The sequence below is a fragment of the Pholis gunnellus genome, assembly GCF_910591455.1.
Source record: "Pholis gunnellus genome assembly, chromosome: 17".
NCBI classification, from domain to species: Eukaryota; Metazoa; Chordata; class Actinopteri; order Perciformes; family Pholidae; genus Pholis; species Pholis gunnellus.
In genome coordinates this window covers 9,081,629-9,098,457 of record NC_136544.1, presented here as the reverse complement: position 1 = coordinate 9,098,457, position 16,829 = coordinate 9,081,629, and the positions used below count along the sequence as shown (strand labels likewise).

General features: G+C 42.6%; 1 protein-coding gene across 1 annotated transcript; it reads left to right on the top strand.

Annotated features, from left to right (window-relative positions):
* Positions 1-452: 452 nt before the first annotated feature.
* Positions 453-15,235, top strand: kcnj19a (potassium inwardly rectifying channel subfamily J member 19a; the record flags this gene model as incomplete). The annotated part of the gene is made up of 3 exons (XM_079176986.1): positions 453-1,118; positions 10,421-10,637; positions 14,577-15,235. 3 exons carry the CDS (start codon positions 453-455, stop codon positions 15,233-15,235), a joined length of 1,542 nt encoding a protein of 513 aa, XP_079033112.1.
* Between the last annotated feature and the right edge of the window lie 1,594 nt (positions 15,236-16,829).

Below are 16,829 nucleotides of genomic sequence, written 5' to 3'. Positions count from 1 at the left end.
ACAAGCGCAGTCTGGTGTAACTCTCCCCTACTCGGTCCCTTCCCCCTTCCCTCCCTCTCCTCACATCTCTTCCTCACACACACACACTCACCTCTCCATTCTCCACAGCCCACCAGAAGCTGTGAATGGTAGACAGCTGCTCGTATTTCGCTCCGCTGGTGAGCACCACGCCAGTCAGAGTGAGTGGAGCCTGAGCTGAGCGCACAGCCACAGTCAGCGGTCTTCTGATATTATGTAAAATAAGAATAGTGGATTTTTAACAAAGGGATACAATCAAAACTTTAAAAGCACTCACATACGCGTGATTTTTGTATTTGATTCCCAGGATTTACGCGCGCTAAAGTGGCCATGGCACGTTTTACGCACTGCAGAAACAGTGTTTTGGAGGCTCAAATAACCCAAAACATGGATTAAACAGCAAGTACTTTTCCGTATACTTCAGGAGAGCTCAAATGGCGGCACTTCGTAGAAAATTTGGCGAAGACTACCAAGTAGTTAACACAAATCGGGCTACCACTTTTTCTGCCCCGGTTAAGAAGAAACGCCAGCGCTTCGTGGACAAGAACGGTCGCTGCAATGTGCAGCACGGAAACCTCGGCGGAGAGTCCAGCAGGTACCTCTCTGACCTCTTCACCACTTTGGTAGACCTAAAGTGGCGATGGAACATGCTCATCTTCCTCCTAACATACACGATCGCTTGGCTGGTCATGGCATCTATGTGGTGGATCATCGCTTACATCAGAGGAGACCTGAATCACGGCCACGACGCGACCTACACTCCCTGCGTGGCCAATGTTTACAACTTCCCCTCAGCTTTTCTGTTTTTCATCGAGACTGAGGCCACGATCGGTTACGGCTACCGGTACATTACAGAGAAGTGCCCGGAGGGCATCATCCTCTTCTTGTTCCAGTCGCTGATGGGCTCCATAGTGGACGCTTTTCTCATCGGCTGCATGTTCATAAAAATGTCCCAACCTAAGAAACGCGCAGAGACGCTAATGTTCAGTCAGGACGCCGTGATTTCTCAGCGAGACGGCAAACTGTGCCTCATGTTCCGTGTGGGCAACCTGCGGAACAGCCACATGGTGTCTGCTCAGATCAGGTGCAAACTCATAAAGGTAAGCACGAGCGCCAGAGACTCTCTGATGATAAGAACTCCCTGAAAACTAACTGAAACGCAGGAGCTGAGATGAAGTTGAGCACATGCTGTACGTAGATCACACCTTCTTTAGCACAGCAATAAAATGATAGAACCACACAGTTACATGAAAATGGTATGCATTCTAATGAATGCATACCATCTTTCAGCCCCTTTAAAATTTAAGCATAATATAGAGCTATATGCAAAAAAATAAAGTTCAGGAAAAGTAAATAAATGAAGCCAAACAAACCTCCCACCACACAATATACACCTTGTTAAACAAAACAGGCTGAAGGTAGCATTACTATACTCCTCTAGCTGCAGGGTAGTGAGGCTGACTGGTGCAGCTCTGGGAAAAGACAGAAAAGCGCTGCAGTGTAGATGGTCGACAAAGCGTCCAGCATCAGTGGTGACACCTGGACAGATAGGTGTGTATCAGTAAGTGGATGTGGCAGTGAGATGGCCCCCTGAGGAAGAAAGTTATGCTCAGTGAATCAACAGTGAGAGGGAGCCTCACACACTACTACAGATCACTGGAGTCCGTAAAACAGCACTCCAGGGAGAGAGCATGGGGGCATAAAGAGTATTTATGGCATCCATAAAGAAATGCATTATTTTTTTTATTTTCTCAAGCGGGTATTTTTTTCTATTTCTGTTGCCTGGGATATGAAATAACACAACAACAAAAGAGGACAATAAACTCAGCTGTTTCAGTCACATCGTTGTGTGTTTAAATCCGCCGCACTATCTGTGTTACTACGTTGGTTTAGGGTTTAGGGGAATAGAGCTAAAAAAAACAAAAAAAACTCACACTCTGAAAACGAGCAACAATGCAGAAAATCACCAGGCCGAGTAAGTAGCAAGGTCGACTGACTCTTCTCTTAGCTGTCGTAATAGAGCTCCTCTCAGCCACATCATGTTCAATGTGCAAAACAGAAGAAAAACAGCATTAGTGGGGTGCTTGGAGCTTGTTTATGTCTGCGTTCTCCTCTGCACAGCCACATCGAGCACTGCGTTGGTCAGCTTAATGATACATTGACAGGAAGGACCGAGCTATTTCCCCAGTTACAAGCATGGAGGGTGTGAACACCCCCATAGGTATGAAGTACAATCACACATATCGATATTGACTCATCTCACCTCTACTGTGAGACGGAAGCTCCCAGTTTCTCAATCAGAGTGTCTCCATCTGTGCAACACACCTATGAGATTTCGAATCTTACTTCACCAGCACACTGGAACTTATAGTAACAACATAGGATATATATTTTTTAAAGCAATGGCACCAGAAGTAGGAGAAAATCAGGTTTTGTGTTAGTTAAAAAAGGAATGCATCACTGAGGCGCAGGGATTTATTTTACTGTAGAGCCACTTTCCTTTACCTTTCCTTCTGGACTGCAAGAAATACAATCAGTATAAATTCCAAGACCTCTCTGACAACCACACATTTTTTTTACGCTCCCTCTCTCTGAGAAATACAATAAAAACCGTATCCACTGCGTGCTCCTTAGTGGGGTTTTTTCAGTTTTGCTTTAGGGCTTTAACCTTATTCTTTCGCTTCAAAGACTCTCTTACCGAGACAGAATTTTTGCAGCAGCTCTGCCAGAGTACATAATAGAAACAAAATAAATGAGTCATTGTGTATGAACAAAGGCATTGTTTAGATATTACACATCACACAAAAACCCTCAAATAAAAAAAACTTAATTATTTTAGACTGAATGCTTTCAGTGCACTCCCCGTAAAGAAATGTTGGTGGTGCTGTTGAACTGCAACCCTTTTCAAGTCAAACCTCATCATATAAAGAACTCAGGCGTTAACGGCAGAGGAAGCATTTTAACTTGTATGGAAAATGTGTGTGAGAGTTTGGCAAAATGTTTTTTTAGGATGACTTGTACATCAAGCTGCATCAAAATCAGAGTAAAGGAACAGCTCTCTTTTGATTGTAGAAGACTGTATTCATACTCTTACGCCACACATGTAATTGGTGATGTTGCCACATAACATTTTTTTTAGTGCAATGCAGTGTAAGATAAAAGCACCAGCCTTTTACTCCCTATACGTGTACTGCACAGACTCACTGACCTTTGGTTAGACGTGGGCGTCAGTCCATCTGCCCACAACCAGGTATTGAGTTTTTGGTCTTTCCTTTCGTTCTGGTTTTTGCCTGTTAGCTAGTGGCCACACTGCTCACAAAGCTCTGTTCTTGGGTCAGTTGGCCTGCAGTGGAGGGACAGGAGACAGCCTCTAGTTGGCCAAGTCAATCGTGGCAGTACAAAAAAACACATGTCCTCCATATCGGCACCAAGAAGAATGTAATCAATATAATCGTTGTCAGACAATGGCAGTGATTCCTGGCATCTCACAGACAGTGCCTGGCAGCCCAGACAGAATGCTGTGTGCTGGAAACCTGCAGCAACATGTTGACTAACTGGCACACATCCGACAAGGTGACAAAACTACCACTGTAGAGGCACAATTCAGCCCTCAGAGGAAGCAGCCCAAGTTGCAACTTCACTATAAGTGTCACTTGTTGGTGCTGCTGCATTTGGACACCAGAGCTCTGCTGAACTGTCGTGGATGATTACTGGGTGACAGCAGAGAGAAGGGAGAGACAGACCAAGGGAAGCTGTCATACAGAGTCTCACCCTAAGCAGTTGAAATGCAGCTTTGCAGGGCATCCATGGCAGCCTCAGAGGGCATCCTGGTAGAACATCCGAGCTGAGAATATGACTCTGGTATTACCGGGAGGGTGGAGAGAGCGAAGGAATTGATGGAAAGTGGTGAAAGAGCTGGAGAGAGGCTCGCAATAAGAGAAGGGAAACATAAAAGGAATTACCAGCAGCTCTTTTTTTCTTAATATTTTCATTGTGTGAGTGGTGCCTTCTATTTCAGAGGGAGAGAAATCCTCTCGGCTGGATATCTCCTCAGAGGATTGCAGGATGGGCTATATACACAAGTCACTAAAACTGGAATTGATTTCCATTTATTATCTAATAAGAATAGAGATGCAATTATGCTATCAGGTTGTGGAGGGCTAGAGAAAGGCCTTGAAACCCTGCAGCCATTGATTAACGAGCCCAAGAGCCAGAAAACCTTAAGACTCTGGACTGCTCACACTCCTCTCCCATTTGTATGCTATACTTGAATAATAGAGTCTACACAGTTGAATATGATGTTTTTCTGTAGGTGTGTGCATGCTCAAAACGCACACGCATATACAGACAAAATCGTCTTACGTTTTCTCACCAAGGTATTCAAAAGCAGGCAGGGGTGAGGCGGACTGTGTATTATTTGTAATGTCTGAGCCAGTAGACTGAAGTCAGAAATAATGCATTATTATTTCTGACTATAATAATCTATAAGCCATGTTACAGTATTTCCCATACCCAAGGAGAAATCAGAGGCAGCACATTCACAACAAAACACTATTTTGGCCAAGAACATTGTGACACCATTTCTGCCACAACAGCCGCTAAAGTCACCAAGAGTCACACAGAGAATTACAACACTTTCTGTGGAAGGAAACGAAACCAGAGCATAACACAAAAAAGTAGATAGTATCTACAAAAAAACATTTTTTGACAACGTTTTGTCTTGGTTTGACTGACCTGATAACCAAACTCTCTAATATTTAGTTGTGGTGCAGCATAAGCCTCTACAGCCACCTAATCAGTATGACTTCACATGCATCCGTACTTAGTTTGAATCCAATTAATGTTGCACATTGTAAACTTCAGCCTAACCTTAACTTTAAAATAAATAATAAATAAGTGACATAGTATTGGTAATGAATGTTGAAAAATGTTGTCTTCCAAAACCAATGTGAATTCAGACGAAAAGGTGGTCTTTCCTAAACGTTTGATGGACGGTCCTTGTCAGCATAGTGAGTTTTAAATTGAGTGAGTTGGAAATGTGAACTGTAATTGGTCATTCAAAATTTGGATGGTCCATGATGCAGACATTTTCCCAGCAGTTCTAAGAGAAGAAGAGATGCAGCAGAAGGTTCAATGATGTGCGCGAACAGCTCATTATTGCTCAAATAAACCTGAGAAAAAGCAGAAACCTTTTCATGGATTTGCCGGCTTTCTGTGTTATAACTGCAGGATAACAGCAGAAGTATCCAGTTCTAAGCAAAGTTATAATAGTTTTGAATTAACAATTAGTGTTTATTTTATTTTAGTCGTGACCTTCAATTTGATTTTAGTTTTAGTTTTCAGAATGGTTTTAGTTTAGTTTCATATTAAGTTTTACAGTTATTTTTGTTTGTTTTTGTTATGGCCAGGTATAATGTCTCAGAAGTATATAGCTCCACAGACATACAAAATACATGTTGGAGAACTGTGTAGGGATGGCCATAATGTTTAAATCCCTTGATTTGATAATCAACCTGAGTACTCACATAACGAGCATCTCTCAGATGACGTCCTCATAAGCTTTCTTTTGCCTCAGAGTTTCTTTCTGATCCATCATTGTAAATGTCACTACAGCCAATCACACAGGTGTTTTAATAAAGCTGTGTTTCAGTTCATTATGTCATAAAATAGTGAATCGTAGCAGCAGAGGAATTTCTGCTCACCTGGTTAACAGGTTGCTTTAATGAGCTGCAATCAAATCAATCTGTCTGCAAAACAGAAACAAACAAATTGTAAGTGACCAAAAGAGAAGACCTAAAAAAAAAAGGAAACCCTAAATATTGACTTTGAGACAAAGTAACCGAAAGTGTGAAAATGCTGACTCATTTCCGGTTTTCAGGATTCATTCATGCAGCACTTTATTCAACAGCCTCCAGTATGATCATACAATTGAATCAACAAATCTCCAAAACAGTTTCAACAAAAACTGTAAACCAATACAACAAGTCCTCCAGTAAATCCTACCTTCATAAAGGTTGTAATGTTCAGTTTATTAGGTACACCTAAATAAATGTGTTGTGTTGTCTTTGACACATGTACAGCACATGTTTACGTGTTTCCTTGTTCATGAGATCAGGAGTAAAGTGTGAGTCTGTTCCACGTTGGATTGACCGATTCATTTGACTCTTGAATTTGAGCAATTCATCAACATCAGTCTTGGTGAAATGTTAGGTGGCCCAACCTTTCTAAATGTTCTGAGTGGGCAGACAGTATCTGCCAGAAGGGAAGCCTGTGTGATACGGCTGGCTTGTCAGTCGACCTGATTGCCTACAAGTTCCTCCAACGCCCTCTCAGGCTACTGATTGATGATGGCTCGGCAGAGCATGGAGTGGAGTTGGGTAGGAAGGAAGATCAGGCCACTTTAGGTCTAATCAATTTTATTTATCACCTGTCTTCATCCATAAGCATCATTCACACCACTGAAACGCTCCTTTTGTGATCATGAAACAAAACCAGGATGCCTTTTCTAATGATAATGAGCAGCTGACAGCTTGACTGGGTTGGTAGTCACACGCCATGTGCAGATGTATTTGTGTGCACGTCGAGTGTTTCTGCTGCACAATTTCCCCAAAAGCATTGAAAACTGAATTAAAAAAAAAAAGGTCCCTGTTGTGATACGTCAGAGCTCGGGGGAGAGTGCTGGAGTCTGGGATTTACATGAAAAAACAACAGTCGACAAGCTCAGCTATCTCAGGATCTGTGTGCAGAAGATGCGTAGGAGAGTGCCAACGGGGTCTGTGTAAGGCGCTTTGCCTGTCGATGTTTGCATACAGTCATCCATCATTTGAATCTTCAGTGGCAATGACAGAAAGTGAAATGTAGAATTTCCCTTAGCCAGCATTGGGAAACCCACATCCACACAAGCATCATTCAGCAGCCTGTAAGCACCTGAACAATGGCATGAAAGTGGTTCCCCGACATAAATCCAGAAGAGCAGCTCATTGATATTCACAGGAGATGGAAATAAAATGCTTTCTGGCAATGCAAAGTCTGATTACTCACACTTCAGTCATAGTTAGCTTCACAGAGGGATAAACTATAGGGCAATGTCACTGTGAGGTCAGGATAAAGTTAGGCTTTGACTTCAGCTTGCTGCTGTAGTGCAGAAGAAGTTTGGATAATAGGGAAGGCAGTAAACCCAATTTATCTATGAATGAAAATCAACATAAATCACTATCGTTTTATCGTTTTCCAACTACTCCCTGTAAATGATACCAAAAGCATGCTACCATTATAGTTTTCTGAAATTGGAGAATAAATATTCTGGCATTAGTTCAAAACAGTTCTTAAAGTTATTTTAAACTTATTAATGTCAATTTTCTGCTCATGTTTGTGTTCTGTATGTCCACATTGCCATCCACCATTTGCAAAACCCTTCCCCTGAACTGCAATTGGCCAATTAATGGCACAGCAGGTCTGTCAAGCTTTCGATTCAAAAACATGTCAAAGCGCTTTAAAAAACGAGTGATATGGTATTTTTTTAACCTTTCCAACCCCCCAAAAAACACAAGATCAAAAGTGTAAGGAATGAAGTAATCAGTGCGTTTGTCTACTCTAACATAGTGACCATGTTTTCAAACCCCCAAACCTGAGCCCTTAAGTGTATCACACGTTCACGCACATGTTGTTAAAAATGATTTCTGCCTTAATATGTTATTTTTTAAAGATATTTTATTGGGGGGGTGTTTTATTGCCTTTACCAGAGCAGCTGGAGAGTGACAGGAAAGGGGGGAGAGTGCAAGGTGTGTGATGTCTCAGATCACTAGATGCTAGCTGTCTGCTCTGCTGCGTCACCCGGGCCTGCCTCAGCTCCACCGACAAGCCACCTTTTGGCCCATTTTTGGATCAGCCGCGAGTTCGGCTGTGTTGTCACTGCCAAGATGGCGACAACCGGAGCCATCCACTTTCGGGTGGGTGGCGTTTCGAAGACTGCGTCCATATTTTATACGGTCTATGTGCAGAACGCAGCATTTTTGTTGCCGGGTGGCCTGCTTTAAGAAGGAAGGAGTAAGCCTCCAGGAGCTCTTTAGAAAAGACAGACTTTCTCTTCGGCATGACAGCTAACCATTAGTGTTCTGACAGGTTCTGTCAGAAAGAGATGCAGGCGTCACAGCAACAGCCCTGACAATGACGCATTGATTGATTGACTCACACAGGCCTACAGACGAACGGGTGTTCAATTCTGTAGAACGGGGGGACAGAACTTGATAAACGTCTATGTAAGCATTGAAAACAAGTATATTATTATTAATAATTTCAATTGTAAGAATTTAGTAGTGACGGCACATTCTAGTGATATTAAATTCTTTTTTTACAGATATTTTTTCGGATCTCAGGAGACCCAGCTTGAGACTGGGACACCGTAACGGTCACCGTAATATAACATGCGCTGCCAATTAGCATGTCTGGCTACCTAGCTTACCACCGACAGTAGTAACATCATCTATAGGCTAAGTTAAGTAGCCAAATAGGTTTTTGTTCGAACTTGAACTAACATGGAGAGTCAGTTATCAGTAATGTCAGCATGTGTGGAAATCTGTGGAGCAAAACAAAAACAAAAACAGCAGATGTGTCAGCCAAAGAAGAGGCGATCATGCTCAGTGATCTGGTGAGTCTTTATAGGTTGAACCAAACCAGGCTCAGGTGTGGCTCATCAGCTGAAGACAGAGAAGAGCCAGCAAACAGCACAGACCCCGAGTGGAGAATTAGCTAGCTAGCTACATCTGTAATGGGGGGCAGTAGAGGTACAGTAATAAAACACTGATGGAACTAATAGAAGTTAAAGTGTGCTAAAAGTCAAAGATGTTCCACTTTTCTTTTATGATCATCACACGTTGGGCCTGAACAAACAGATCTAGATGACACTGACTCAGTGATAAAGGCTGAAAGAGGAAATTGCCTTGGAGGAAATAATGTGTCGATTATTTTAGGATTAACGACAACAAGAAATCCAGAAATGGCAGAAAGGGTTGCAGATAAGGGGTGGGACTGTGTGTGTGTAGGAGATCATTATGAGGCTGCGTGTGGTGGTGGAATACTGTGTGGGTGGTGGTGGTTGGCTGGTACCCAATTATTGTTTGGCAGTGAAACAATGTAGACAAATAGAAGTATACAAATTAGCTATTGACATTCAATGCTTTAGGAGTCAACTTGACGTTTTTGTTATTTTAATGTTGACTTAAAAAGACAGTTTCCTGAGTTTGCTAAATTGTTGTGATGCTATTTTAATTAGAAAAGGAAGATACCGTACAGTAAACACAGAACGTGTCTCATCATTTCAATTATAGTGATTTGCAAAGATAATCTTAACCTTTATAGGTCAACTATAACTATAACTCAGGTAACTATAGGTCAGATATTTTTCTTAAATGACACAGAAATAACCAGTTTGAACTTTTTCAGCAGGGTTGGCCATTCCTTCAAGTTGTTGTATTGAAATAATAAAATGAATATACAAAAAGCCGCAAGCCTCTTTTCTGACAGCAGGATGTAGGAAAATGGCCACAAATTGAAGAGAGTGTGCAGGAAAGGGTAACACAGAGGCCGCTAAGTGAGGGAAGCAAACAAGAAGAGAAAGGGTGAACAGATTGATAAAACAGTTTACGACAGTAAAAGGAGAAAATACATGCAGGACCTTCGTGGTGAGCGCCAACGTCATCTGGGCAATTAAATGCTTCCGCATCAGTTAACCCTCTGTTCCTTTGGAAATCAAAGTGAAGCGCCAAGTCTGTGGCCACCGCAAACCAATGGAAGTTTGAAATAAACGGGGAGAGAAACCATCTTTCAGCACCCAGCACACCTTTAGATTTGTAGGTGTTTTTACAACTGTAGTTCCATTTTCTGCTCCATTATACTTAAAAAAACCCATTTCTCATAAAATTCAATGAGCTGATATATACATATCCAGAGGCTTACAAAAGAAGTACAAACAAGTATTGTCTAGTTGTGGCTCCTTGTCACATTTGAGATGTCTATGAGTTCTAATATCTCACATGGTTTCAATTAGGTGAAATTATCCAATATTTCCCAAGAAAGCAAAGCTTTAAGTCAGACTTTTTTCTTTCTTATTTCCTCATTTTAAGATTAATCATCTTAAGATCCCTCTGATTCATCTTATCTCAGATTTAACCCTTGGTTGGGGGTTTAAAATTGATAAAAACTACCTCGTCCAGCTACAATAGTAAAAGGCTGCTTATACATTGATGCATCATTATTAACAATCTAATAATGTCATATGAAATAACATACTTGCATACTTTTACTTTGGTAACATTTTGAATGCAGTATGTGACATGCATCTAATCCTCTCTTTTCTGTCTTTATTTCCCTTTCTTCTCTCTCTCTCTCTCTCTCTCTCTCTCAGTCTCGTCAGACACCTGAGGGCGAGTTCCTGCCTCTGGACCAGTGTGAACTGGACGTTGGTTTTGGGACGGGTGCAGACCAGCTCTTCCTGGTGTCCCCTCTCACCATTTGCCATGAAATCAATCCCAAGAGCCCCTTTTTCGACTTATCTCAGCGCTCTCTCATGAATGAACAGTTTGAGATTGTTGTTATCCTCGAGGGCATCGTGGAGACCACCGGTGAGGGAATTAAACTTCTTTTCCCATCACTTTATTCACCTCTTTCCATGATTTTGGTATCCACCTCCATCCCATTTTTATTTCTACCTTTCTTCACTCCTCTCAATCTAAATGTAAATTCCTATTTCAATACGAACCCACAAAACACTCCTGTTTAATAGGTACAAGTGACCTAAACTCTGTAATCTCAGTTTTACATATTCAAAGAACGTGGGAGCTGAAAAGAACAACACATGAGAATGACAACCTGATTGAATTATGAGGGATAAATTATTACCTCAGAATCGGTTTACGGCCACCCCATGCATAATAAAAGCCTGTGGGCATAGATGCGTGTGTCACTTTGATGAATGGCCCGGGTTTTAGTCGAAGTTTCAGATGACAACTGAGACCAGAGGACGCCTCTGTAAACCACAGGCAGCCATGCTGGAGTACTCTCAGTGACAACACTGTTCTCTCTGTTGCATTTGTAACAGAATGAGTCTTCCCTCAAGTCCAATACGAATAAATCCATCTCCCTCTTTTCCTTTTAGCTCTTCTTCTATCCATCCCCCATAACCCTCATTTTGCCGCTGCTGCAGAAGACACCACAGAGCTCAATAGGCTTAGAGCAGTGGGGACGGATCAGCAGGGAAGCGTAGAGGCATGCAGACAACACGGTCTGTGCTCTGTTGATAATACCATTAAATCAGGGTGCAGCCACAAGTTTAGTGTCGCAGTGCTGTGGCACTCAGAGCTGAGGAGTAGAGGAGGGAAGCCCCGGCAGTGTCACCTTCAATGGCCACGATATCCCATCATCCGCACACTAACAGACATCCCATTAACCCCAACACAAGAAGAGGTATCCCCTCGTCTCCGTAACTCATTCCAAGTATGTTTCAAACAGACAGATTATAATGCAGTCACTCTAATATTTGTCAGTTTCAGTTCATGCCTTTGAGGCAGTACCGTTTCTGTTTTATACACATTCTAAAAATGAGCAGAAAGAGATTGGTGTTTGAGTTGTGTTTCTCCTCAATACATATAAATAGAACATATAACCTCCACAGTTACAGTGTTGACTGTTTTATGCTGAGTGATTCAGGTAATACTGTGCCTAAACTAGGCAAAGCATTATCACTTAACAAATAATAACTAAAACAACTTCAAGCCATCATCTAATAAACCCGTCAATTAGGGTGTCTTGTGTTTAGATGGACACAAGTATCCCGGTTATGAAGCCTGGTTTTGCTCATATTCGGGATATGATGTTTACGTGCAACACGGAGAAATCAGGAATATTAGTAATCCAAAACAAACCGACCTATACTGTACATTTTCAACCACTTGACAGCTTTACTGCTAATTTCCTCTCTGCTCCGATCGCCAACAGCTTTCTGCTGAGAGCTTATCCACACACACTTACTAGGCACTGAGCTATTCCTGAAAGCAGCTACACTACTCTTATAACACTGTCCTCCACTGTTGTCACCCTGTCACTATACACCGCACAGGACAGGGGAGCAGTGGAAGAAGTTAAACAGACTCTGTCATTGCCGAAAGCCCCGTTTCTTCGTCGCTCCAGAAATGAGATGCTTTCGTTGCCACTGTGTGTTTCTGTCACATGCATGACTATGCAGGTGGTGGCGGCATTTAATAACAGAGATAAGGTGTAAACACGTTTCCCATAAACGTGATATGGTCTTATCCTGGTTTCCTAAATGAGACTATGGTGTTTACATGCTCAAACACATAAATGGGATACTCATGTCCATGTAAACACAAGCAATGTTCTTCATCTGTAAACAGAAGGTACTTACATAACCGACAATGGACCCATGCAAATCATACTAGAACCCTACGTACATAAATCAATAAAAAAATGTAATAAACGGCCCATGGACAGGCAGCCTTGATCCAAAAAAGATCAGAGGATAGTATTATTTCAAATAGGTCAAACAAACACACACAAACAGAGAGAGAGAGAACGCCAACACTGGTAGCAGCACGATTCACCCAGTAACGAGCAACTGGAGCCAAAACATCAGCAATCAATGACATTTTCATCTGTACGTCACAGTTCAAACTCCCAGTCTTGTCTCCAAAGCCACATTTTTCTCCTGTGATAATTACGTACCAACTGATCAGGAGTGATAGTTAGTCTGTTCATATCCGCACAGACCAGAGAACCTGAACCTGATACCTGCACATATTTTGAACCCGGATTTTAGGGAGTAGGTACCTGAACCGTGGAGACCTCTAAAATCAGAGCAGGTGACGCGTGCCGTCGTACAAACCTTTGTAAACCATTGAGTAAAGGGTATTCAACATGGCTTGGTGTAAATCCCTTGACTCTTTTTTGCTCTGGCGTATCAACACCATCTGTAGGTCACACTTTCCCTAACATGATAACACTTCTCTGCGTGTTTAGATACTTGCCAAGTAACAGTGGCCAGATTCAAATACAGTACAACAAAAAAGCCAAAGCATCACAATGCGCTCCGCAAACAGTGCCAGTGAAGGCTACTGCCAGCAATTTTACATAAAGTCTTCTTCGCGGACGTCGTTCTCGCTGTCTGCCAAGTGTTTGCATAGTTGTGCTGAGGGCTTCTAATTTAATACAAGATGCCGTAAACATTAACCAGCTAGATGAATACCCGCTGATGCTGAATGATGAAACTAAACGGGCATGGCTGTAAAGCTCTAAACCCACAAGCTTCCACTGCACCGGTACGACTGCTGTCTAATAGATCTACCGTCATTCTCCTGGTAAGAGAAGGGAAAACAGATGGAAAACTATCCTGGATTAAAGCCAAGCATCTGGGCTAATTAACAATAAAAATGAGCTTTGTATAAACGTACAACTGACTTTTCTGTGGATGACGATGACTAGTCAGCCTGGAATAGCATCAGGCTATGACATAACACAGCGCATATCATCCCTCAGAGGGACGGGCTCAGACTCCTACTCTACAGCAAACTGTTGTGTTTAACAGAAAGGCTGAGGTGGAAGCAGAGCCACTGGATCATAAAGAATATGGACTAGGTGCTTATTGATCACAAACGACCTCCAACAAACATCTTGAACTAGCGAGAATTCAAATGGAATAAAAGCGGGTTAAGATGTTTGCAAGCTGTTATAATCCTGTATACAGAAGACACACAGGCACGAACCGTAATAGAAAATCCCTGAATTATGAATGATTAATAAACAACTGCAAAAAGAGCATGGCATCAGTTTGTCAATAGCTGATTGTGTTTGAGATGAACAGAGATTCAGGCCAGCACAAATCACAATCAACACCACAAGTTACAATAAATACATGTACAGACAGGACACATGGCTCTTGACATTTGCTGTATTGATGAGGTGACTTTGATGGGGGACTGTTTATTATGTTGACTAGATTTAAACTGGTAATTATCACGACCAACACAAGCGACAAGCATCTCTCATCGATATCAACAGCACACGACAACAAGAATCCCTCAGCATTGCATGGAAACAAACAGCACTGCTTTGAACTCCAGGAAGGAATATCTAAAGACAGATAGACGTCACTCTCTGAAATGGTACATAAGATGTCCTTCATCTCAAATATGTATTGTATTTCAACGCATCAGAGGTGACACGCTTAAAATATGAGGAGACCTAAAGTAGCAATATTAGTCGGTAATAATAACTGTTTATCTGCTTTCAGGAACCATTTAGAAAATGGTAAGAATCCTTTTCATACAGTTAATGACTGCATTCAATCTCCAGTATGTGAGTAAATGGGACTAGGTGGTAGACTGCACAGGAAGGAGCATGATGCTGCCACTTCACAAGCAATAAAGAAGAGCACAGTGTGGAAAAAAAAGATGATGGGAGGGAATGCTGCCCTTTCACATTTGTCCTTATCAGCCTATAATTGTTTTGCTAAACCCATTGAATATTACTACCCTGACTCTCACTTGTAGGTATGACATGCCAGGCCCGGACGTCATATACCGAGGATGAGGTTTTATGGGGCCATCGCTTCTTGCCGGTGATGTCCCTGGAGGAGGGCTTTTTCAGGGTAGACTACTCTCAGTTCCACATCACGTTCGAGGTACCGACACCACCGTACAGCGTCAAGGAGTATGAAGAGAAGAATTCACTGCCCTCGCCTCTATCTACTCCTACACGGACTGAGAGCCACGGCGCCCGGCGTGACCGGGTGTTTTCAGTGGACTGCATCAACACATCGGACGAAAGGAGGGGAGGGACTGGGGGTCGACTGCCGAGCAAGCTGCAGAGGATGAGTTCATCCGGGAAGGAGGACCTGCAGAGGAAGGTGCTTCTGCTCAGCTCCCAGCACTCGGAGAAGGCCTGCAGCACAGGAGACCTGCCCCTAAAGCTGCAACGCCTCAGCTCCACGCAAGGACCCGTGCCGGAGAATCGACTGAACCTGAAGTCGCTCAAGGTGGGCTTCGAACCCATGACCCAGTCTACTGGAGACCTGTACCAGCAAAGCCTAATACCCACACCCACACTGTCCACTGCTCCGGTCCCCATACACAGCCCACTGCTCTCAGCTGGAGGGAGGCCAGAGGACAACCTGCCAGCAAAGCTACGGAAGATGAACGCTGACCGCTGATAACAGACGGACCGGAGGACACGCGCATGGAAACTGATTTAGAGGTTTACTTTACCTTTTGGGGCTTTGATAGGATAAAATCTGATGTTTCTTTCTGACAATTAATTGATTCGTTGTTTTTTTTTCTTGAGACACAATTTACTGGAATTACTGTGATTTTTGTGTTTCATAGCTGAGGCAATCATGCAGGTTTTGTTACACACGAAACAAGAAGAAAACACAAACTTCATGCTTCATTTGAACTCGACACATTCTCACGCCGAACTCGTCAAATACCGCCGCTTGGTCAGTGCAACTTGGCATCGACGATAGACGCACTAGGTACCGCCCTAGACGGAGTGTCAATATACGCTCGTTACATGCATAGTGTCCTTTCAAAATAAACTTCTGTCTTCGCAGATAGTTAAGTTTAGGAGACAAAACCACTTAGTTAGGTTTAGGAACAGACCGTAGTTGACATTAACTTGAAAGACTAGCTCCTCGTGTCAGTACCGAGTGACTAACGACTCAGGTGACAAAATGTCAATTTGCACAGTACGTGAACACCGCTCTCCTGAAAGAGAGTCCTTGTTTGTGTGACCCATCCACCATCACCCCTCCGCTCTAAGCCTTAGAAGGCTCTCACAGACTTCATTCAACGTCACACTCTCTGACCGTCTACTAATGCCAAGGGAGGGTTTACATTGGAGTTAGTTGAAAGCCTGGTGCGCCGCATACAGCCACTAAAGGGGGCCTCTGTGGGGAACTGGCAAAGCAGAGGTATTTGACGAGTTGGTAGTGAGAATGGGTCGGCAAACTTGATCATTCTGCAAGAGTTGTGCATGTATACACTAAATCCATGTATGCACCACTACAGTTAATAGTCAATCTTAGTTCTAAATATAAATTATATAAGGATAATAATAAATGCTGTTGATCTTTCTCTTCCTTGTGTTTTCATTGCTGTCACACCAAAAAAAAAAAAAAAGAGTTGTTGAGTGCAACAGGTTTTTCCCAGAATTCAATGAAGTTTTAAACGGCTGTTGTTAATGCCCTTCTTTTGTCCACTTTGGCAAGCAACACTTTTCTCACTCGATAGTGCATATAGGAGAGAGAGTGAGGATAATGAGCGACGTTACTGCCGAGAGGGAAATATGACGGGTGTGTATCAAAGAATGGAGGCTGACTATAGTCAACCCATCGTTCCAGACAAGAGTAATGTGGTCAGGAAAACACACGCAGACAATAGATTGGTCTTTACTCCTACAACCACAATCTTTGCTTGGTAATCATTTACCCAGGTATGTATGTAGGTATTTGGTCAGCTTTTGTATCAACGGGCGGTGCAATTAGAGATCTACTGTAGGGCCCAACCACCTGCTCCTGACCAAAAGATTAAACTGAGATTAAAGGAACAGAAACAGGGCTCAACCAAATCCAGGCATAAACACACCAAACTGTACAAATGTAACTCCACAAAATGCTTCTTTAGCAGAACGGGGTCAGCGTATCTGAAGTACTTAGAACACCTAAGCTGTAATTTCACCACTACGGCAGCACAAAGACAGGAAAATCAATGGTAGATGGGGATTTTTCCCTCCATCAAGAGACCCTC